The 23482-nt window shown below is 38.7% G+C and overlaps 1 protein-coding gene across 4 annotated transcripts in view; it reads left to right on the top strand.

Annotated features, from left to right (window-relative positions):
- The first annotated feature begins 6376 nt into the window (after positions 1-6376).
- LOC140201250 (BRD4-interacting chromatin-remodeling complex-associated protein-like) overlaps positions 6377-23482 on the top strand; it is a 50479-nt gene continuing 33373 nt past the window's right edge. For 2 of the 4 annotated variants that reach the window (XM_072265031.1, XM_072265029.1), the window contains exons 1-3: positions 6377-6456; positions 14998-15043; positions 20636-20684. In XM_072265031.1, coding sequence (XP_072121132.1) covers positions 15003-15043; positions 20636-20684 — 90 coding nt within the window. In that variant the 5' untranslated portion in view covers positions 6377-6456; positions 14998-15002. Of the gene's footprint in view, positions 6457-6814; positions 6928-14997; positions 15044-20635; positions 20685-23482 lie in introns of those variants that run through there. The other 2 variants (XM_072265030.1, XM_072265033.1) reach the window with 2 other exon arrangements.

Here is a 23482-nt window from a genome sequence, read left to right as displayed (position 1 = left end):
TCTCCTGTGATTGATGATGATGGCATCTACCTGTCTCCAAGGACAATGGACTGATCTCTCCAGGGCACAAGCCTGGGTGAAAGGTATGGAGATCCTGGGATGCCCAGTCGTGAAGATCTGCCTCTCGGCTTCGGCGGTGTAGTCCAAAGGAAAGCGAAGGAATATGTTTGGCACCAGCTTAGCTGCAGGAGCTGCTGGAAAAACGTTCAGTGAGGCACAGCCATCTTATGGGTTCCACTCTAGACTTTCTGTCTGGGTTTACTCCTGTAGCCTTCATCTCTCCCAAGGCTGCCCCCACAAGGCAGTGGGGCTATTTACCCAGAGCTGGGGATCTGGTTCATGAGCACCAGGGCGTGTCCACATGCCGGTGGGCCTGCTTGCTACGTGTGCAGGGGCCAAACCTCCTCCCCGTCCTCTGTAGTTCAACCTGAGTCTGAAAGGAGTACAGTTTCTGTCTGTCTTTAGTGAAGAAGCACTACCTGAGGCTTGCTGTTGGGGAGGCTATGCACTACCAGAGAGACTTACGCATTCAGCTCTCCTTTTTGTGACACTGCTAGTTAGCGGTGGAAGCTGAACACAAGAGTGTCAAGCACCACCCATTACACTGTCACACTCGATGTGATTAGGGTAGGGTTAAATAAGTAGGTTGCTGGGCCGTGCAACCCGTTGGGCCAGAAGAGCCTGTTCCACGCTGTATTTCTAAATAAATCAATCTTGATATCCTGGTACAAAAGTGATAGATTCCTACATATTTTCCAACACTAGTCCCACCCCCCCTTTGTATTGTGATGGGTTTCACTACACTCAGGTTCTGCTGTGGTTTCAGTCACCTGAGGGCATGGAGTAATGGGTTTTCAAGTAGTTTTGAAAATCTGGAAGGGTTCTAGCCCCTAGTAGAAACTCCTTCCCATGTCTTTTAATGCTATTTTCATTGTACTTCCCTATTTTCTGTCAGTTCATAATGATTGAAGCAATTTTTGGAAAACACTTTGTGTAACCACCCTGATCGATATTCACCAATATTCACATTGGAATGGTCTCACAGAACTGTGATCTTACTGTGGCCGTCCTCAGCTGATGCTACTCAATCATTGGGCACAAATGCTGACTGATAATACCTTCAGAATACTTGCAAATGTTACCTCTAGAATTCTATGTCCTGTTGTTGGTGAAACATTGTGATGGATTGTGCTGACCATGACCTTGGCCTAGTCCCATAACTTAGAAACTGAAACAACGGGTCTGAAAGGAGGAAAACATTCTTCAATATTCGGGGCATAGTGGACAGTGAGGAAGGCTATCAAAGCTTACAGTAGGATCTGGACTAGCTGGAAAAATGGGCTGAAAAAATGGCAGATGTAATTTAATGCAGACAAGGTGTTGCACTTTGGGAGGACAAACCAGGGTAGGATTTAACACAGGGAATGGTAGGCCACTGAGGAGTGTGGTAGAAGAGGGATCTGGGAATACAGATCAATAATTCCTTGAAAGTGGTGTCACAGGTAGGTAGGGTTGTAAAGAAAGCTATTGGCATTTTGGCCTTCATAAATCAATGTATTGAGTACAAGAGTTGGGATGCTATGTCAAAGTCATATAAGATATTGATGAGGCATAGTTTGGAGTATCGTGCCCAGTTTTGGTCACCTGCCTGCAGGAAAGATGTAAATAACATTGAAAGAACATACAGAAAATTTACAAGGACTTGAGGACCCTGAACTAGAAGGAAAGGTTGAATATGTTGAGACTTTTTTCCTTAGAACATGGAATACTGAGGGAAGATTTAATAGAGCTATATACAATTTATGAGTAGTATAGACAAGGCTTTTATTTCTACTGAGGTTGGGTGACTCTTGAACAAGGAGTCATGGGTTCAGAGTGAAAGGTGAAATGTTTACACGAACATGACAGAAAAGTTCTTCACTCAGAGGATGGTGAGAGTGCGGAATGGGCTGCCAAAAGAGGTGGTGGATATCGGTTTGATTTCAACATTTAAGAGAACTATGGAAAAGTACATAGACAGGAGTGGTATGGAGGGCTACAGTCCAGGTGCAGGTTGATGTGACTAGGCAAAACAGTTCAGCATGGACTAGATGGGCTGAAGGGCCTATTTCAGTGCTGGAGTGCTTTATGACTCTAATATCTAATCTCAAGGATTACACACATCAAGCTGACACCATTTTGTCTTACACATCTGAGCATATACCAAGGAGGAATCAAATTTAAATCTTTCCAACAGGTGTGAATTTGCAAAAGTCACAAAAATTGGCAGAGTTATGGCTTGTGAGGATCGTCAAAGGATACAGAAAAAATAGATCAGTTGGAAAAATGGGCACAGAAATGGCAGATGGAGTATAATCTAGACAGGTGTGAGGTCAAATGCAAGAGGCTAAATATATGATAATCGGCAGGACATTTAGCGGCATTAATGTACAGAAGGATTTTGGGTGCAAAACTCCTTGAAAATGGCAACAGAAGTAGATAATGGAGTTAGGCTAACCCCTATTGACATCAATGGATCTGGGGTTGAGAGGGTGAACAGCTTTAAGTTCCTCGGCATCCACATCACCGTGGATCTTACGTGGTTTATACATACCGGCTGTTTGGTGAAAATAGCTTTTTTCATCTCAGATGGTTGAAGAAGTTTGGTATGGGTCCCCAAATACTAAGGACTTTCTACAGGGGCATGATTGACAGCATTCTGACTGGCCGCATCTCTGCCTGGTATGGGAACTGAACTCCCCTCAACTGCAGGACTATGCAGAGAGTGGTGCAGACAGCCCAGCGCGTCTATAAATGCGAACTTCCCATTATTCAGGACATTTACAGAGACAGGTGTGTAAAAAGGGCCTGAAGGATCATTGGGGACCCAAGTCACCCCAACCACAAAACATTTCAGCTGCTACCATCCAGGAAATGGTACCGCAGCATTAAAGGCAGGACCAACAGGATCCCAGACAGCTTCTTCCACCAGGCCATCAGACTGATTAATTCATGCTGATGCAATTGTATTTCTATGCTATATTGACTGTCCTGTTGTACATACTATTTATAACAAATTATTTTAAATTGCACATTTAGATAGAGATGTAACAAAGATTTTTACTCCTCATGTATGTGAAGGATGTACGTAATAAAGTCAATTCAATTCAATAAGGTGGTAAAGAAGGCATACAGCATATTTCTCTTCATTGATCAGGTCACGGAGTATAGAAGTCAGGAAGCCACCTTACATTGTATAAAGCTGTGGTTAGGCCACACTTTATGTATTCCAGGAAGCACATTGAAGCTCTGGAGCCAAAGCAAAAGAGGTTCACCTAGACATGACCTGAATTTATGGTTATAAGAAGAGACCGGACAACTTATATTGTTTTCTCTGGAGTGCCTGAGGCTGAGGGGCAAACTGAAAGAAGTATTTAAATTTTTGAGAGATATAGATGAGGTTGATAGGAGGATCTTTCCCAGAGTCAAGATGTCAAGTACTAAAAGACACATCTTTAAAGTGGTAGGTAGCTTAAAAGGCAAGTTCTTTTTTTTAACAGAGTGGTAGGTGCCTGTAATATACTGCCAAAAGAGGTAGTGGCAGCAGACATGATAGCAAATATTTCAGAGGCATTTATACAGGCATTTGAGTAGACAGGAACAGAATAATATTTACCATGTGCAGCAGATGGGATTAGTTTAATTTGGCATCACGGTCAGCAAAGACTAGGTGAGCCAAAGGGTTCTATTTGTTACAAAGTTTCATAGTGTATCAATGTTAGACTTTTAAATAAACTATGGATCTTAGTCAATATTAAAAATTGAAAGGTCTTTACAATATTTATTTTCCTAATATTAAATACAAACTTGTTTTGTTTTACAGTATTCAGTGAGCAAACTGTTTAACATTGCAGTTACCTGTCATTATTTCCCACCTTTTTATTACTTTGATTTGTTACAGACCTGTTTGTTACAAATATATGTCTTTGATTTAGCAAATGTAGCAAGTGTGCTTTTTCAGAATTTGATAATAATGAACTTGACATTCCTTCCATTATTGTACCTTTTTCACTTGCAACAGGAAGAAAATAGTTTAGAATCAGCACGGTACTTTAAGCAGCCATACATTTTTTTACATTCCATTGTAAATGATCTAGCTCCTTCATATATTTTGGAGTGTCTATCCTCTTACATCCCTAATTGTAATCTTAGATCGGGAAACATTGGTTTGCTTATTGTTCCAAGAGCCAAGCTTACAAAAACAAGGATGTTTCTGGGTCTGGAGGACCTGAGTTATAAGGAAAGATTAAACAGGTTAAGACTTTATTCCTTGGAATGTAGAAGATTGAAGGAAGATTTGACAGAGGATACAAAATTATGAGTGGTATAGATTGGTTAAATGCAAGCTGGCTCTTTCCACTGAAGTTTTGAGAGACTACAACTAGAGGTCATGGATTAAGGGTGAAAGGTGAAAAGTTTAAGGGGAATATGAGCGGAAACTGAGGGCGATAAGTGTGTGGAATGAGCTGGCAGAGCAAGTGGTGCTTGCAAGCTTGATTTCAACGTTTAAGAGAAGTATTACATAGTACCATGGACACTATGGGTACCGAGGGCTATGGTCCTGGTGTAGATCTCTGGGAGTAGGCAGCTTAAATGATTTGGCATGAACCAGACAGGCAAAAGGGTTTGTTTCTGTGCTGTACTTTTCTATGACTCTAACTAGTGAGGGGGCCTCCTGCTTTTATGTATCAAAAGTCCAGAATACTCTACAACAGATCAGCACTGTAGAAGGTTTCAAAACACTTCTAAAACCTACTTTTTAAAAAAAAAATTGGCCTACTTATATTATATGGTATACGATTACATTTTATATGTTTGTCTCTACTTATGATTTTTTATTTTGTCCCATTTTTATGACTACAGTATATTGATTTATCTTTACAATCCATGTAAAGTACTTTGAGTCTTCACCTTAATGTATGAAAGGTGCTATATAAATAAAATTATTACATACTTTAAATACGATATCCAGTGGTTATTTTGATTCATGTAAAAATATCAATGGTAAAGTAAGATCACAGACTGTTGCAGTCCATTTTAATTTAATTATGACGAATAAAAATCGAACTGAATGAGATCCCCCAAACTCGTTTTTTGACTTTTCACAACAGTATCTTAGTTAGAAAGTGTAATTTCGTTTTACGAAACGGCAAAGTACTACCGTTAATATAACAAGATGCAAAATTAAGCAAAGGTCATTCGCAGTCCGCACTGCAACAAAAAATAACACCACATTGTAATCTCAATGAGTTACAGAAAGTTGAACACTTTTCTTCTTCTCCCAACTTCTACTGTAACGAAGCAGAATTCCAACACCGCAGAGTGAAGATCGTGAAGCTCAGATACGTTCCTCCTACTGAAGGAGTGGATACAATATAAAAAGTTAAGCCTCTAAAGAAGTAGTCCATTAAAGGGCGAACTCACTCGCAGACAGAATTTAACATAGAAAAACTCTCAACTTCCTCACTGCAACCACCCCGAGAACCCCTCCCTTCCGGAGCTGTCATTCTTGGCGAGAACCCGGCCAATGAGCGGAGGTTGTGGGCGGGGCATCTTGCGCTGACCAATAGCGTGCCGTGTGTGGTCTCGGTGCGCGCCGCGCCCGCGCGATGCCTTTGTTCAGGGCAAGGACCCCGGCCGGCGCCATGCTTAGTGCTTCGAGCAGTGAGAGGAGGGAGGGGGAATGGCAGCATTTTACTTTTCTCATTGAAGATAGCTACTGTACACAACTCAGAATTATTAAAATATACACACAGTTGCGACGACTTAACTTTGATTAAAATCATCCTTCAAATGTCTTTTGTGACACCCCCCCCGGAATACATTCCCAATTAATTTCATTAATATTTGAATGTCTTTCAATCTGTTTCCAAATTTGTTCGTGTAGATTTCTAGCATAAGAACAGATCAACGCAAATTAAAAAGCAACGTAACCGAGACTTCTATTTATAAACCCTTTTCCGTAACTGATGAGGGTGGGTGGAGAGAATGGAAAACCTGAACACCATCTTTATTATTCATCGAAAAAAAAACGAGAGAGGAATGAGGGAGAGAAGGGGGAGAAAAAAAACCACACCATTAAAAGCATTTCCAGAACGACAGCTGTCAGTTTTTTTTAAAGGGAGGAAAAAAGGCGCAAAGAAGTTTCAAATGTCCTCTCTCCTTCCAAATTAAAAAAATAAACACATAACAAAGTGGAAAAGATGCATTTAATTAAAAAATAAAGAGGTGTCGCTTTAAAAAAAAGACGTATATGACTTATATGAGATGATAAAATATTTTCCTTGCAGGAAAATGCCCTGAACAGCTCTTATTTTTGTGTGTGTGTGTGTGTTGAACGGATTTTTTTTGTTCTTGGTCATCTCGCCCCTGATTTGATGGCGAGGAAACCCCGTTGACAAGGCACGCTTCATGACGGTGAGTTCCTTCAGTGTATTATAATTTTGCGATAAAAATTTCAAGGAAAAAAAACAACTCCTTCGGGGAGGGGGGAAAGGAAAAAAAATAGGGTCTAAGGGAAATATTTTTTCTTAGAAAAATCACCTCCCCGCCTTTAGAAGCAGCAGCAGAAAGAGGAGGGAAAACAAATCACCCATCAACGACAACAGTAACCACCACCACCAAAAGAAAAGCTACTGCACTGTTTAATTTAGAAAAAAAAACTCTTCGCCCCTCATCTCCACCCTCTCCCCAAACTAAATGAGTCATTGATTGTAAAGAGCCGTTCGAAAATATAGTTTTACTTTCCGCCCCCGTGATCACGATGAGTTTAAAAAAATAGACGCCCGAGAGGGAGAGGGAAATAATCGTCTGAAATCCCTCCCTCTTTTTCCTGCTTTCTAAGCGGTTTTATCTGGAGTCACGGGCGGTTGTTGGAAGCGCCATTTGGTAAATGGACCTCACGGGGTTATTTTTCAAAGCGACGGTTCTAGATTTTCCCAGTAGATTTTCCCCCTCCTTTTCCTCCCACCACCATTGCTCGTCTTTCTCCACCGAAGGAGCAGCCCGTCTAAGATGGATGGAGCCAGGCTCGTCGCTCACCGGCGGCTTCTCCCACATTTTGCAGCGCTCCGCTGAAGAGAAACACCCCCGCACACCTGCCGATTTCTACTGTTAGCGAGCAGTTGCTTCCTCCTGAGCAGCTAAAATAAAATAAACCCAAACCGACCCCGAGGAAAAAAAAACAATGAAGCCTTTGGTCTACTCTTCCTGTTCATGGTGATGGGCGGGTTTGGAGGCCGATCTTTTGTTTTTATATTCCGATATTTAATTCCCTCTTCCCTTTCTCAAGGTCTCTGATTAATTTCTACCCGAGTCGTTTGAGTTTTTGTTTAAGGGCTTATTTTTCAGTGTCTGTTGGTGGTTGTTGGTTTCGTACAACATGGCGATACCAGTTATTCCCCTTTACCTTTAAATTGTTCAGTTCTAAGGCGATTTTTTCCCCCCTCGTGCTGCTTGTATCGGCCTCTGGAAATAAAACATAAAGCCTGGGCTAAGAATCGCGCATTGCTTCTCTCCCTTCATTGCATTCGGCCCTTCACTTATGTTGACTTCGCGCTCGTCCTGCCTCGTCGGAATTACATCTTGATTTCAATGAGAAAATTATTTTCTTTCTCCCCCCCCCCCCCTTTACGACGCCAAGTATAGTTGTCAAGACCAGGAAAGAAAATACTATCTGATACTCAGTTTGTGGAATATGTTTTAACCACTGTATCTCGCAGTGGGCGGGATTTGAAGTTGGGTTTCAACCCATCTTTTTTTCAAAGAACTGGAACTGCTCTCTCTTTTACCTTTAAACCGTCTTAAAAAAAACACCTGGGCTGTTGTAGCTATTTCGTTACTTTTGACGGCTCTACTCCCAGCGAAACGGGGTGCTTTCCTTTATGGCCTTTTGCTTCCTTTTAAAAATCTATAAGAGTACTGTAACAAACTACCATACTTTACTCTGACCACGTCGGCAACGCACAGAACAGAATTTTTCATTAAGCTACGATGTTAATCCAAAACTCAAGTAGTGGGGATGAACAAACTGGCGCCGTGCCAAAAGCAGTTGCGCACTTTAAATTTACTGAAGCGACGCCATTTTCACTGCTTGAGAAGCTCAGCGTTTTATCCAAACATTTTAGCACATAGAATCATAAACTGTTTGTAAAGTTGTTATGGGGCTTGTTGGCTGTCTGTTGATCTGTAGCACGATATGTTTTTAATGCCAACTTATATTGTTTTGCACTGAATAATAAAAATATATGCACTTGTGTGTGTTTTTATTCGGTACTTTACTCAGTTTTTTAGTAAAGTTTAATGTGGCGCAGTTCCTTAAAGTTACAAAATTTTGAATTTTCTTAAATTTTCATTGTTTTAATATTGCTCATTGTAATATAGCTGACTATTTCAAAGAGTTTAAGTTTTAGGGTTTCTGAAACATAATTGCAACTTTTTTTTTAGCAGCGTTTAACTTAAGTATGAATTTACTTTGATAGAAAATCCTAGAAGAGCTTTAAAGGTATTAGCACCGTTTATTAAAACATCCACAAAAAGTGCATGTTTTTCACAGTACAAATGTTTAAAACTTGCTTGAACCACAGAAGGATTATGCAAAAACCTTGTTTTTTTTGTATACCATGTGTTTTTTTTGGGAAAAGATAACTTTTGTTTTAAACATTATTTATGTAATTGGTAAATACTCAGTTCAGTATATAATGTAGCAATGAACTGTATGGTTTGTCATTTGTACCAAAAACTGCAGTTTTGGCCCTATGTCCATTTTTTATTGCTGCTTCATGGGCAGCTGAATTTATTTTACATTGAATGTTTAAAGGAAACACTTCTGAACAGATTATTATAATACATGAAGCACATAGATTATAAGGTTCATGAAGACAGTACTACTTCAAAAGTGCTCCATTACTGTAAAGCATTTTGAGATATCCTGAAATGTGAAAGGCATGTATTTAATTGCCAGGTCTTTACAATCTTTTTATGGATCTGCATCTACAATTTGCATTCTCTTAATATGTAAGGTGGAAGTATGCAAGTAGGTACCAAAATGATTTAATATATAGAAAGGGAAATTGAAACATTTGAGCATCATGGAACCCCAATAGCATAAGGGGCAAATCTGCACAGTATTGTGAAGTTTTAAAAGTAGGATAAATGTGTTTGCCTTAAATAGAAAATTATACCAAAAATAAAAAGTTAAATTAGTCTCATTAGTCTAATTAACATACCAATAAGCAATTTTTGTGTCCCCTATATGGATGAGAGAAGCTTGCTTAGACAGGACAGTTTGTCCAGTAGCATGGTAATGTGTCATTATGATTGATGAAGTTGCAGATGAGATGTAAATGATATTGTTCATCTTGCAGTGTTCAAGGGTGGAAAAAAAAGCACAAAATTTTCTTGGTGAGGTGGAGCATATTCTTTCGTGTTTGATTTAAACATTATGTGCAATGGAACACTCAAAAATACTGGCCAAACATTCTGCTTTAATTTTTCTGTAAATAATAATGCACATTTTCGTAGTATTAATAGTAACAAAGATACTTTTTTGTGAATGTTACTATGTATAATTATTTTTCTATGGTGGCTTAACCTTTGAATCAGAAAATAGTGAGTTCAAGCCCTACTTTATGAAACATTAAACTGAGATTCCCTGAGGTTTCCACTTGGTTGTGTAAGATCCTATGTTTCCAGGTTTCAAAGAAAAACTTTGAATGTCATCGGGTATACTGGTCAATATTTATCCCATTTTATCTTGCATGACAACTCTTGCAGGGAACATTCTGAGATGAAAGGCACAATATAAATGCAGCTATTTATTTTTGTTTTACGCATTGATCACTGTAAAATATAGAATAATTATAAGTCTAGATATTGTTCCACATCTCCAAAGGCATGTTAAGCTGGTGAGATGTGACAGGCAACATATGCTTAGGCTCTGTGGTAATACTAAATTACGCACAATGCCCAGAAATGCTTATTGATGACACATATAACTATTATCCATTTTAAAGTTTTACTCTTCAGCTTTCAACTTAAGGAAGGAATTACCGCTGAATAGTATTTTGTGTACGATTTTAAGATTTGTAGGTAGTAATCTGAATAGAAAATCCTTAATTTTTCTTTCAGATAGCAACCCCCAGTACAGTTTTCCCCTTCAGAACCTATTGATATCAAGTCTACCACCACACTGACATATATGAGAATAAACATAGAAACAAAAAGTGAATTGTTATCAAAACAGAGTGGGCAGATGAATGATTGAAGTTCAGATTGATCAAAGTGTTCTGGTGTATGAGCCACATTAAGTCACATTGAGCAGGTCCAACAAGTAGGCAAAGGGTTTAGTGTTTAACAATACGGAGGTCTTGTTGCAGTTGTACAGGTATTGAGTTTACACCTGGAGCACTGTGGACAGTTATGAGCCCCTTAACTAGAAAAGCATTTGGTACCATTGGAGGTACTTCAAAGGAGATCCAGCAGGCTAATTTCTAGGATGAGGGGGCTGCCTGATCAAGAGAAGCTGGACAGATTGGGCCTACATCCTTTACAGTTGGAGAAGAATGACAGGTGACATTATTCAGATATATAAAATCCTAAGGAGGCTTGTAGATGTTGAAAGGGAGAGTCGTTAACAAGGGGGCATAGCTGTACAATACTGTACAGGGTCAAGCATTGAAAGTTGGGGAGGTAGAGATTTTTATCAGACGGTGGATGGCTTTGCGGAATTCTCTGCCACCTCAGGTGAGACCAGATTATTAAATATAGTTAAAATGAAGATAGATAAATATTTGAAAGATCAAGGAATTGCAAGTTAATGGGGAACTGACATGGAAGAGAAATTGAGGCCAGCATGGATCAGCCATGATCATATTGAATGGTGGGAGCAGGCTTGAGGAACTGAGTGGGTCTATCCCTGCTTCTATCTTCTCTTGCTCTTGAGCACTCTTCAGCTACTCACTAGATAAAATCACTGGAATATCCGAATATACTTTTTTAAATGAATTAAAGTTTTTTAGTTGCAGAAAGTTGAGCTTTAATCTGGATGTGGATGGAAGAGTCGAGTGCCAGAGAAAAGGTGATAAAAACTCAAAGAATCAAAGTCATTGGTACCAAGGAAATATTCCAGCAGCTGGAAATGTGATATACTCTTACACAAAAAGTACAAATAAATCTGTTGTTATCTTTTTGGTACCACTCTTGGTCATTAGAAAATTGACTTTCACTTGTTTTCTTCTTGCAATTTTTGGTAATTATTTGCCTCTCAACATGGCTTTAGTTAGGTAGTCAACTGGGAAAGTGGCCACAGGAATAGGAATTGGATTTCAACTAGACAAGTGCCAAGTGATGCATTTTAAGGAAGTTGAACCAGGGTATGGCATAGACAGTGAATGTCAGGATCCAATGGAGTGTTGTTAAACAGGGGGTCCTAGGGATACAAGCACCTAATTCCCTGAAATTGACCACACAGGTGGACAGGAAAATGAAGGTATATGACATTCATTGGCCGGGAGCACTGAGAACAGGATCTGGAATATCATACTACAGCTGTTCAAGATGTTGATGAGATCTCACTTGGAATATTGTGTGCAGAACTGGCTACACACTGTTGATGGATGTGACTAAGCTAGAGAGGTGGAGAAAAATTCACAAGAATGTCACTGATATTAGAGGGCTTGAGTTAGAAGGAGGGACTGGATATGCTGGACTGTTTTCATTGGAGCAAAGAATGTTGATGGTGACCTTTTGGGAATTTATAAAATCTTGAGGGGCATAAATAGGAGAGATAGTCATAGTACTTTCTTTCCCAGGATAGGAGAGTCTAAAACTAGAGACAATAGATTTAAAGCGGTTCTGAGGGGAAGTTTTCAAACTGAGGGAGGTTGGTAGATGGAGTGACCTTTTGGAGGAATTGGTGGATGCAGATAGAATTACAGTGTTTAAAAGTTATTTGGGTAATATGGGAATAGGAAAGGTTTACAGGGATATGGACCAAATGGGACTATCGTAGATAGGCACCTCATTCGGCATGGATGAGTTGGGCTAAAGAGCCTATTCCTGTGCCATATAGTGTGACTCAATGAGGTAACAAAATATATTGGAGGGTGGTGTTGTAGTCTGTATAGACTTCATTAAGGTTTTTAACAAATTTTCACATTCAAAATTGGCTTTAAAGGTTCGATTGTATGGTGTCCAAGGCAAGTTGGCAAATTGAGTCCAAAATTGGCTTGTTAGTAGGAGGCAGAGAGTGAGGTTGAATTTTGTGTTTGGAGGTCTGTGGGTGAAACTAAGGCAGGCCTGTGTTCATTATAAAGGAATGACCTTGCACTGGTGAGATGAGATTAAGTTACTTTGGTTGTGAATACTGGAACATATCCAGCAGAGATGTGTTCAGAAATGGTTCTTATATTAACAGGAAGAAAGTTTGTTATCCAAAGTAAAAAAAATGATGTTAATCCAGAAGGCCCTGTGTGTTTCACCCACATTTCACTGCTACTCAGTACACATTTCTCACATGTCTGACCGCATATTATTCTGCATTATTTTCTATTTTGCCAAGTTTAGAATTAGCAAAGATGTGGATGAGGGTTTCATCATCAGATGAGTGAGATCAAAGTTGCGAATGATCTGGTTGATCTTCAGATTGTTAACAGGAAAAGGAGTTGAGTCAGTGGCTAGAGTTTGTGACTGGGACTGCAGTCAACGGCTTTGATTTTTCTCATATGTAGTTGAAGAAAGTTTTCACTTATCCATACTGGATATCAAACAGGGTAGTTTAGTAATACAGGCAGTGCAGTGGACTAAAGAGTTGGTTATGAAAGAAGACATGCATACACTGGGATATAGGAAGGGACCAAGATTAGAATGACAGGAGACACCAGACATAATGTTGCAAAGGGAGAAAGAGAAACCTCTGCAGTTGCATAGCCAAACTGAATCTGGATAGATGAGAATGAATCCAGATGAGTGGGATCATTTCCAGGTAGATGATAGTGGAGAGACAGGGGACTGCAGACGATAGAAAATGGAGTAACAATTTGCTTGAGGAATTTAGTAGGTAGAACAACATATGTAGGAAAATATGAATTGTCAACATTTTGGGCCAACACCTTGCATCAGGTCACGGGGCAAAGCCTTGTGGTTATTCTTTGTAGAATTCCGAAGTAAGAAGAGGTGAAGTGGCTTTCTTACAATCAAATGTGGTGACATTAAAGAGTGCAGTGAAGCCATTATAACTCTTTACTAAGGTTTCACTCTAAGTGGAGGAATTACTGTTCAGGAAACATGGGCATTACTTGGGAGGGAAAAGCATAACTGTGGAGTAGAAATTGAGTTCTGACAGATTCAAAAGGAAGTGGACAGTACCCAAGAAGAGAGAACTGTTTGAAATATCCACTATGATGGGGTCTAGAAGAAGATTAGATGATTATCAGTTTAGTGGGAATAGGGTCCTGGAAGCAACATAAATCAGTCTTAGTGTACAGGCTCAAAATCTATTTTAAGGCAATAGGAAATAAGTTAGTGAAGAATGCAGCTGAACAGTTAGGTGAAGGGAGGTGGTGGTGTTGGAAACTTCGTATTTGGAGCTGAGGAATGAAAAGAAAATAGCAGGAGAAAATAACATGTTAGTGATTGCCCTTAATATGAAATGCAAAGATAACACTTGGCTTATTCATCTACTCCAAGCTGTCATCTTAAACCCTTTTCTCTTTTACTGCTCCCTTGCTTCTGATGGTGGAGTGGATTTAACTAGAGTTTGGAGTAGATATGTGAAACCAATGATTACTTTTGGATTTCGTAATAATAACATGTCAACTTTATATCAAAGAATCCAAATAGAAAAGCAATATTGCATCAACTTCTCAGAAATTTAACTCTAGGTATTAGCTATGAAGGATGAAAATTACGACTGTTACTACTATCAGATTTGGACCATAGTGTAAAGGATGTTAGGTTTTGATCCACATTTTAGAGATGCTTGGAATTAAGAACTTTTTTGATTTTGAATTTGTTACACTGAGAAATAGTGCTGAATTTATGGTTTGATTTTGGAGATTGCTTTTTATTTTAGATTAGCAGATTTTAAAGTATGATAGTATTTTTTTTCTCCCTTTTATCTCTCCCTCTTCCCCTCCCTATTTTCCTTTATCCCTGTGGCCCAGTTAGCCCTTCTCTTAACTCTTCCCCACCCTCATAACCTGGCCATCACTTTCATCTTCATCCCTCTGGTTCCCACTACCTTCCCTTTGTTCCATGCTCTACTGTACTCTTCTTTCACATTCCTTCTTCTACAACTCATTGCCTTTTCTACCTATTACCTTTCAGCTTCTCACATTATTCCCATTTCTCCTTCTCCTCCATCCTCCTGCTTTCCTCCCTCACCTAGATTCACCATTCACCTGCTCATGCTCCTCAACCCCTCCCCTACCCTTTTATTCTGGCTTCTGCTCTCCTTTCTGGGTCCTGATAAAGGGGTTTGGCCTGAAGTGTTGAGTGTTCATTTTCCTGCATAGATGCTGTGTTCCTCCAGCATTTTGTGTGTGTTGCCATTATCCTCGTGTAATTGATCAGCCATTTTGATCAGTGACAATCCTACTTGTTGATCCATATTTCCAACATCTGCAGTCTCTCTTGTGTCTTAAGTCTTATTTATTGTATGGGTGCCTCTAACTTATCTTGGCATTCTTACAATGACATGATGAACAAATTGCACAACATCCAACATTTTTTCTTATGTTTCACTTGTTTTATTTGATAGTATAGGCCTTGAGTTGAAGACTCAGTGATCTGTGATACTGGACATTTTATTAAGAACTTGTTCATTCTGTTGGAGAGACTACTAACAGGATTCATACCTGGTTTGCTCTTCAGTGATGTGCAAAATTCTGGACAGAATGTTTGTTAATTGCAGTAGGAGATGTAAAACATGATTTGTTTTTATTTTTTTACCTTTTCTAGCTGTCATGGATGATGACGATGACCGTGATTTGCGAGATGTTATAGGGTAAGTATTCTCTTAAATTTGCATAACGTTCATTGGCGAAAAGATTTAAAATTTGTGTCAAGTCTCAGCATCGAGCCAGAAGGTTACAGGATTTGAGCACAACTTAGCTTAACACTTTGAAGTCGTACTGATGAAATACTATAATACTGGAGGAGATAATTGCTGACAGTGTGAATTGAGTTTTCATCTGATTATTAAGATGGATACACTGTGGAGCTACTTAAAGAAGAGGAATGATTCTCACAACATCCTGGCTGCCATTGAACAAACATCACCAGAAGATTGCTTTGGGAACCTTAGCAGACCCAAATTGTTTGCCTGTTTGTTATATAACACCACTAACGGTGCATGCTTCAGAATGCCTTTATAACATGAAATTTACTGTGTAATTGTAAGTCTGTTCTTCCATTACAATAGTGGACTAGAGCTGATTGACCTATTATGCTACTTGATTTCAAAGATAAAGATAAATAATGAGGGGACAGTATCTTCACATGCATTTACTGAGGGTAATATTTTCTCTTCTGTTCACAATTGCTATGCCATTTAAGGGTGGGTTATTATCTTCGGATGTTGCAGCCAGCTGATCATGGGCTCAAAGTATGAACACATATTTGTGCCTTGTGCTACTGTTTGAGGGCTGGCCCTTTAAAGTACTAATCCCATGTTTATGAAACAGGCATACATTAGCTACTTTTGATCTTTTTCTTCTTTTCCTCCTCTCTCCAATGTTAATTCATCCTTATTTGCATACCTTTCTTGAATACATTTTTATAATTTTCTGACGAATTTGTTCTGTGCTGTTACTGTACATGGGGAGGTTTGGGGTTTGTTGCAACATGATTGGATCGCCAGGATTCATGGCACCACTTCTCTTCTTTAGATTGAGATAACATGATGCCTTCCAAAGAGTGCCTCAAGCATGGGAGATCATAAGATAGGAGCTATTTTGTGAAATATTTTTGCTGTTGTGATTTAGGAAGTGAATCATTCCATGAAGTATGACAATATATGGAGGATATTTGCTGATTAATGGCTGCATTCTTCTAACCTTATTTCCACTGTTGTCGTCTACACACCTGACCACAAAAGGCAAGGACTGCTTTGTCATAATTCCGTCAATAGTTTTAGCAAGTCACACCCATTCAGATTTGATCTTAATATGTGTGATTTGTCTTGGCTATGTAGCACAATTCCTGTATAAAAATGTGAACACGTGCTTGAACATCTTAAATAGCATGTCTGTATTTGGACTGTCAGCTTCCTCTTGTTTCAAGTTAGTTTATAAATTAATTTTTATATTACCAATGTAGAAGCTGAATTGCAAATTGTTATATCTGTGGTATTATTGTTCTTCAATTTAATTTTGCCATCCAGTTTTCTTTTGAGTGAAGGTATGTTTCTGAAAGATATAAATACATTGCAGACGCTTTAAGATAATGTGATGAAGGTGTAGCAGATGAAATTTTATCTTGGTTCTTGTTCTTTATGAAGGAACAGCATATGTGAATGTAAGGTCTTTAAGTTTACATTTGCTTTCCTGTTAGTGTTTGAACTTCATCCATACTTACTGCTGTCTTTTAGAGTCTACTTATTTAGTGGGCTACCTTCACTTATTGTTTATCTGATTTATTTGATGGATGCAGTTTCAGCATCAGATTAAACTGCTTGTTGTAGCAACACACCTAACTTGTGGCTGAGGAATTGGCATCACTCTTGCTTATGCCAATCTTCAAAGTGACAGTTAAAGACATCCCACCAATAAAGATGATCAGCAGCTTTAAAAACAAAATTTTCATAAGAAAAATCTGGCTGACCAACATTCAAGTCAGATGTGCAATTCATATTTTCAATGCATGGAATTCCTGTGTAATAGGAGTGAGGGGCATGAGTTTTACGTTCCATGTAGGTCTCTTTATGAAGACAAACTTCTTGGTTCTAAGTCACCATTGAATTTCCTGTTTGCTTGTTTTTGTTGTTGAAGCAGCAACCCAAGGTCACATGTAACAAGATAACTAAAATCTGTGGCTGAATGAAGTGAACAAATATTTCAACAAAGGGAACTTTTTTTATATCACACATGAAATCTTGGTTAACTGATGTTTCAAGGAAGTATTTTCCCTTGAGTTTTTCTCCATGATGATTTTTGATCACATTGGTTGTGAAGTGAATCTTTGACTTGAGGTTAATGTAACTTGTTTTGTTTTAATGATACACAGTAGACAGTCAGAACATTGTGTTGTTCTTTAATTCGGAAAAGTTGTTTTTAATTTCCAAATTATGTGAAACATACAGCACTATGGCACAGTACAGACCATTTGGCCCACTCAAAGATCAATCTAATCCTTCCCTCCAAGGTAGGTCTCTTTTTTTTTTATCATCCATGTGCCTATCTAGGAGTTTATTAAATGTCCCTGTGTATCTGCCTCTACGACCTGGCAGGGTGTTCCAGACACCAACCACTCTCTGTGTTTGAGAAAAACTTACCTCTGACATCCTCCCTATACTTTCCTCCAGTCACTTTAAAATTGTGCCCCCTGGTATTAGCCATTTCTGTCCTGGGATAAAGGCTGGCTATCCATGGAATTCATGCTTCTTATCATCGTGTACACATCTATCAAGTCATCTTTCATCTTCCTTTGGCCAAAGAGAAAAGCACTAGCTTACTCAACCTGTCCTCATAAGATGTGCTCTCTAAGTAAGGCAGCATTTTGGTAAAGTTCCTCTGTACCTTCTCTAAAGCTACTATATCCTTCCTATAATGAGGCAACCAGAACTGAACACAGTATTCCAAGTGTGGTTCAAAAACTAGGGTTTTATAGAGCCGCAACATTACCTCGTGGCTTTTGAACTCAATCCCCCAACTAATGAAGGCCATCACACCCTTTACCTTCTTAACCACTCTATTAACTTGCGAGGCAACTTTGAGGGATTTATTGATGTGGACCCCAAGCTCGACACTACTAAGAGTCCTACCATTACCCCTGTACTCAAATTCCGCCTTCCAAGCTTCTATAGGTGTGCTCATTGGAGAGTATCCTGACTTCATATCACAGCCTGGTATGGAAAATGCCTAAGAATGGAAGAGCCTACAAAAAGTGGTGGGTACAGCCCAGTCCATCACGGGCAAAATCCTCCCCACCATCGAGCACATCTACAAGGAGTGCTGCTACAAGAAAGCAGCATCCATCATTAAGGATCCCCAACATTCAGGCCTTGCTTTCTTCTTTCTGCCGCCATCGAGCAGGAGGAACAGGAGCCTTATATCCACACCACCAGGTTCAGGAACAGTTAATACCCTTCAACCACGAAGCTTCTGAACAAGTGTGGATAACTTCACTCATGTCAGTTCTGAATTGATTCCACGACCTATGAACTCATGCCCTCGGTGTTATTTATGATATGTTTTATGCACTGTTTATCTTCTTCTGCACATTGATAATTTCAGTCTTTGTATCGTTTTTCATTGACTATTGTATTTCTTTATTCTACTTTGAATGCCTACAAGATAATGAATCTCAAGGTAATATATGGCAACATATATGTACTTTGATTAAAAAAAATAATTTGAACTTTGAATCGACCCATACTTCTCCAGGTTGGAGAACTCCATTTTTCACTTCTTAGTTCAGTTCTACATCATTGTCCTGCTGCAACCTATAACAAACTTCTACAGTATCCACAACTCCTCCAACCTTCGTGTCATCTCCCACCTTTCTACTTCATTATCCAAGTAATTTATTTAAGTCACAAAGTGCAGGGGTCCCTGAACAGATTCCTGTGGAATACCACTGGTCACAACCTCTAGCAGAATACACTGCATCTACCACCACCCGTCTGCTTTCTATTGGCAAGCCAATTCTGAGTCCACATAGCCATGTTTCCCTGGATCATATGTCTTCTGACTTTCTGAATGAGCATTCCATGAGGAACCTTATCAAAGGCCTTACTAAAATCCTTAAACACCACATCCACTGCCTTATTTTATGTAAATAAACTTTTTTTCCAAGAAGCTTTGCCACAGATGATGACTTTATAAAGATGTTCAGAGTTAATATTGAGAAAATAATAAACAACATTTTCATTTCATATACGATACTAGATTGTTTTGACAAAAACATAGGAATTTATGCCTACCAAAATGCATACCATTTTAGCTCTATGAAGTGGTGTGGACTAAACATCGCTTAGTCTAGACACAGCTTGAGAATAAAAGGATGTACCTTTAAAACTGAGTTGAGGTGAACTTTCTTCAGTTAGAGGGTAGTGAATCTGGAATTTGATTTCATGAGAGCTGTGAAGGCCAGGTCTTTTGGTGAATGTAAACCAGACATCTATGCTGCCTGGTCTGCTGAGTTCCTCCAGCATTTTCTGTGTGCTGGTTGATAAGTATTGATTGGTAAGGGCATTAAAGGTTCCTAGGAGAAGGTGGGATAACATGATTAAAGGGTGGTGAAGACTTGGTGGGCTGAATTTGCCTAGCTTTGATCCTTTATCTTAGATATATAAGGTGTGTGTTATTGACAGGAAAAATATTGTTCATCTTTAAACTTCACCTGCCTGGAGCTGAATTACTCTTTATTCTAAATTTCAATAATTCTTCATTTGTATTCAGTTTGTTTTCTTACATGCAGTTCTTTCTATTTGTCTCTTTCTCTCTCATCCTTCTTTTCTGTGTAGCTTGCACCTTTGTTACTTGGAATCCTAATTGCATTAGCTTGGTGTGCCAATGCACCATGTCACAATAGGGGTTGTTCTCTCCAAAACTGCCCAGTGAATTCGTGATTTCATAATCTTAAGGGGAAGTGTTTGTTTAGAAGTGAGATGCTTTTCCATAAGAAGGTAGGGGAAGTTAGAGAGAATCCCAATTTTTAACTTTCAAACTCATTGTGGTTAATTGCACTTGAGCATAATGAAGGACATTTAATAGGCATACACTATTTTTTACACCTCTGCCATGGTGTGGGGACCTCTGCCATGGTGTGGGGAGATTTAAAAGATGTTTTGACAAAATCTTCACATGCTTCACATTTTTCATCTTGTGTTCTACCACTTCAACTGTTTTGTAACGTAGCCTCAGATAGAATTAGCTTGAATATTCAGAGAGCAATTAAGAAAGATTTTGACCTGATCCTTCTTAACTGCACTTCAGATATTTTGAGATCCACTTTCATACAATTATAATGATTACTGTGTTTATAATATTCACTGGGTATGCTTGCTACTGAAATCCAAACCATCACCTTGATTTCCTACCCTTATTTCAAAATGACAGAAATTGCTTTACATTATAGTCCCAGAGATTTCAGGCTCAAAAACCTCTCCTTTTAATTCCTCTACCAAATTAAAAATTCTACTCTCCGTGTAATTAATACTTTTTAGAAGTGTGGATTTAATGAGGCTTTAGTGCCCAGCTAATCACTTTCATGTCATGCTATGGGGGAGGTATTATGTTAGTGGTTGAGTTCAGTCTATTTAAAAAATATCATTAGGATTTATATTTGTAAAGTAAGCATCAGCATTTTATTATCTTGGTAATGATCGTGTACTGAAATAATTAATGTCAATTCATTGATTACTCTTTTTTAATAGTGATGTGCAGGCATTGAATGATTTTCTGCATGGATCTGGTAGTCAAGAAGTAAGTATTTTTTTGTGTTTATTGAAAATGTAATTTATTAATTTATTCACTGCTATGTTACAAATTTAATTGTCAAGTGTATCTAGATGGTGTAAAATATATTTTAAAATCAGAAATGAACATGGTTCATGGATCATCTACTGAGTTATGCTTTTTGCTCAGTGGTAAATTTTGCAGCAATTTTATTGAAAATATTGATGGATATTATGAATTCAAAAAGGGACAGACCTAAAAAATGGATTATATAGTGATGTGCTTTTCAGTGCAATGTAATTGAATTTTTAGGTTTACTGCAGTGGACTGTAGATGCTAACTAGCTATTCAGTAGTCCAGCCAAGTTGAAAGACAGTTTTATGTTGAGCTACATTGTCATTTCTCCGCATTATCTCACTGTGGTCGATGTTTTTGCTGTGGCCTTGCTAATTGTGCCTCATAATCTAAATGTGGCTACCTGTAAGCAAACGAATCTTAAATGTTGTATAATTTAAACATTCTTTGATTATAAAAGTATTTGGAAACTTTGAACTGGGAGGACAGGCCAAGCAGAGTCAGGACAGACGTACTTGGATTCTAATGGTATTAGGTTGACATACAAAGATCCTAGCCCCCCCACCCAAGACCCAAGAGTGTCCTGGAAGCTGCACTCCTTCTCCTTTTTTCCAGTTCTTAGAAGAGAAATGTTTCTGGAAGTCGAGGTTATCTACATGCCTTGTTAAAGTATCCAACCCCCAATCCTATGTTCACATTAATGAGTATTACAACCAGGGATTTTAATCAATTTTTATTTGTGAATCACATGTTCTTTTTTTCCACAGGAGAGCCCTAAGAACAGGGAAGATTTTAAAGCATTGTAAAGTCAGTACTTAGTTGAACCGCTTGTCGTAGCTATTACAGCCAGTAGTCTTTTTGGATAAGAGTTGCCCATTCTTTCTTGCAAAATTGCTTGAGCTGTGCTAGGTTATTTGGGGAGTGGCAGTGGACAGCAATCTTGAGGTCTTGCCAGGGATATTTGATTGGATTAAAGTCAGGACTCTGACTGGGCCACTCAAAGACAAAAGTTTTCTTCATTTGAAGCCACTCCATGGTTGCTCTGGCAGTGTGCTTTGGGTCAATGTCCTGTTGAAAGACTAATTTCCTCCCCAGTTTAAGCTTTCTGACAGACACTAGCAGGTTTTTAACAGCATTCATCTTCCCGTCAATCCTGACCAGATTTCCAGACCCTGCCACTGAAAAGTACCTCATAGTATGCTACCTTCACAGTACTTTGCAGTGGGGATGGTGTGACCTGACTGATACCCAGCATTAGATGCACGCCACACATATTACATAGTATTGAGACCAAAGAGTTGCACTTTAGTTCATTCGACCACAAGACATTCTTCTATGTCTTTACAGTATCTTGCTTTTTTTTAAAGCTAAGGCTTCTTCCTTGCCACTTAAATACCCTTTTTTATGCAAAACCTTAGAGAATTTGGAGCCATAAACTTAAATCTCCAGTTGCAGCCACTGACTTCTGCAGCTCACTTGGAGTGACTGTTGCTGTCGCAGTCACCTCTTACAAGTGGCATTCTTTTCTAGTGATTAAGTTTGTAGGGGTGGCCTGACTGAAGCAGTGTGGATGCAGTTTCATATTTTTTCCACTTTTTACAGTGGACTGCACTGAGCTCTGAGGTATGTTCAGTGCCTTTGAGGTGGTCTTGTACCCTTCCCTCGGTTTGCGCTTCTCTATTATCATTTCCCTAACTTGTTTTGAATGGTCTTTTGTCTTCATTTTGGTTTGGTCTGTTAAAGATCTACCATACTGTTGGACCTTGCAGAGGAGGGGTTATTTATTATGAATTCATTGAAAACTGGTGATCCTCCAATTTTTTACATCAACAAATTGAGTGAGTTGGTAAGGTAATATATTGTACCTGAGAAAAGTTAGTATAGTAATAATATAAGGATGAATACCTTTCAGCCTCACAATTATAGTTTTTAATTTTTAGTTAATTGTTGACAGGATTTGGAATTTTTATTTTGACTTGACATGATGCTCGATGATTAGCCCAAAAAATTCTACTTTTAAATTTAGAAAATGAGGCAATAAAATGTGAAAAGTCAAGTCAAGTCACTTTTATTGTCATTTCAACCATAACTGCTGGTACAGTACACAGTAAAAATGAAAGAACGTCCTTCCAGGACCATAGTGCTACATGAAACAACAAAAAAATACACTGGACTACCTGAAACAACACAAAACTACATTAGACTTCAGACCTACACGGGACTACATAAAGTGCACAAAACAGTGCAAGACAGTACAATAATTAATAGATAAGATAATAGGCACAGTAAAGGACAAATTACAATGTAATAAATGATGTAAATGTAAACAATGTTTTAGCAAGAATTAAAGAAACGAGCAAAAATTGCAAAGGGAGTGGAGTTGTGTTCAGTTGAGAGAGAGTGTGTGTGTGTGTAGGTTGTTGTCAGACTATCTCTAGGAATTGAGGAGTTTAATGGCTTGGGGGAAGAAACTGTTACATAGTCTGGTCATGAGAGCCCGAATGCTTCGGTACCTTTTGCCGGATGGCAGGAGGGAGAAGAGTTTATATGAGGGGGCCGAATACTATTTCAAGGCACTGTACCTCAGTGGTGGAGAGACCTTTGACTTTTGTTGTCTGAGCTCCAGATAGATACCTGTACCTTTGTGAATTATGAACACCATCACTGGGAATTTCTGGATCATTTCAGGTGATACAATTAATTTGTGATATGCATGCCAGTTTATTGGACAATGCAATATTATGGAGGTC

Source organism: Mobula birostris, chromosome 8, assembly GCF_030028105.1.
Source record: "Mobula birostris isolate sMobBir1 chromosome 8, sMobBir1.hap1, whole genome shotgun sequence".
Taxonomy (NCBI): domain Eukaryota; kingdom Metazoa; phylum Chordata; class Chondrichthyes; order Myliobatiformes; family Myliobatidae; genus Mobula; species Mobula birostris.
The sequence above is the reverse complement of the archived record's forward strand: the minus strand, read 5'-3'. Positions and strand labels throughout refer to the sequence as shown.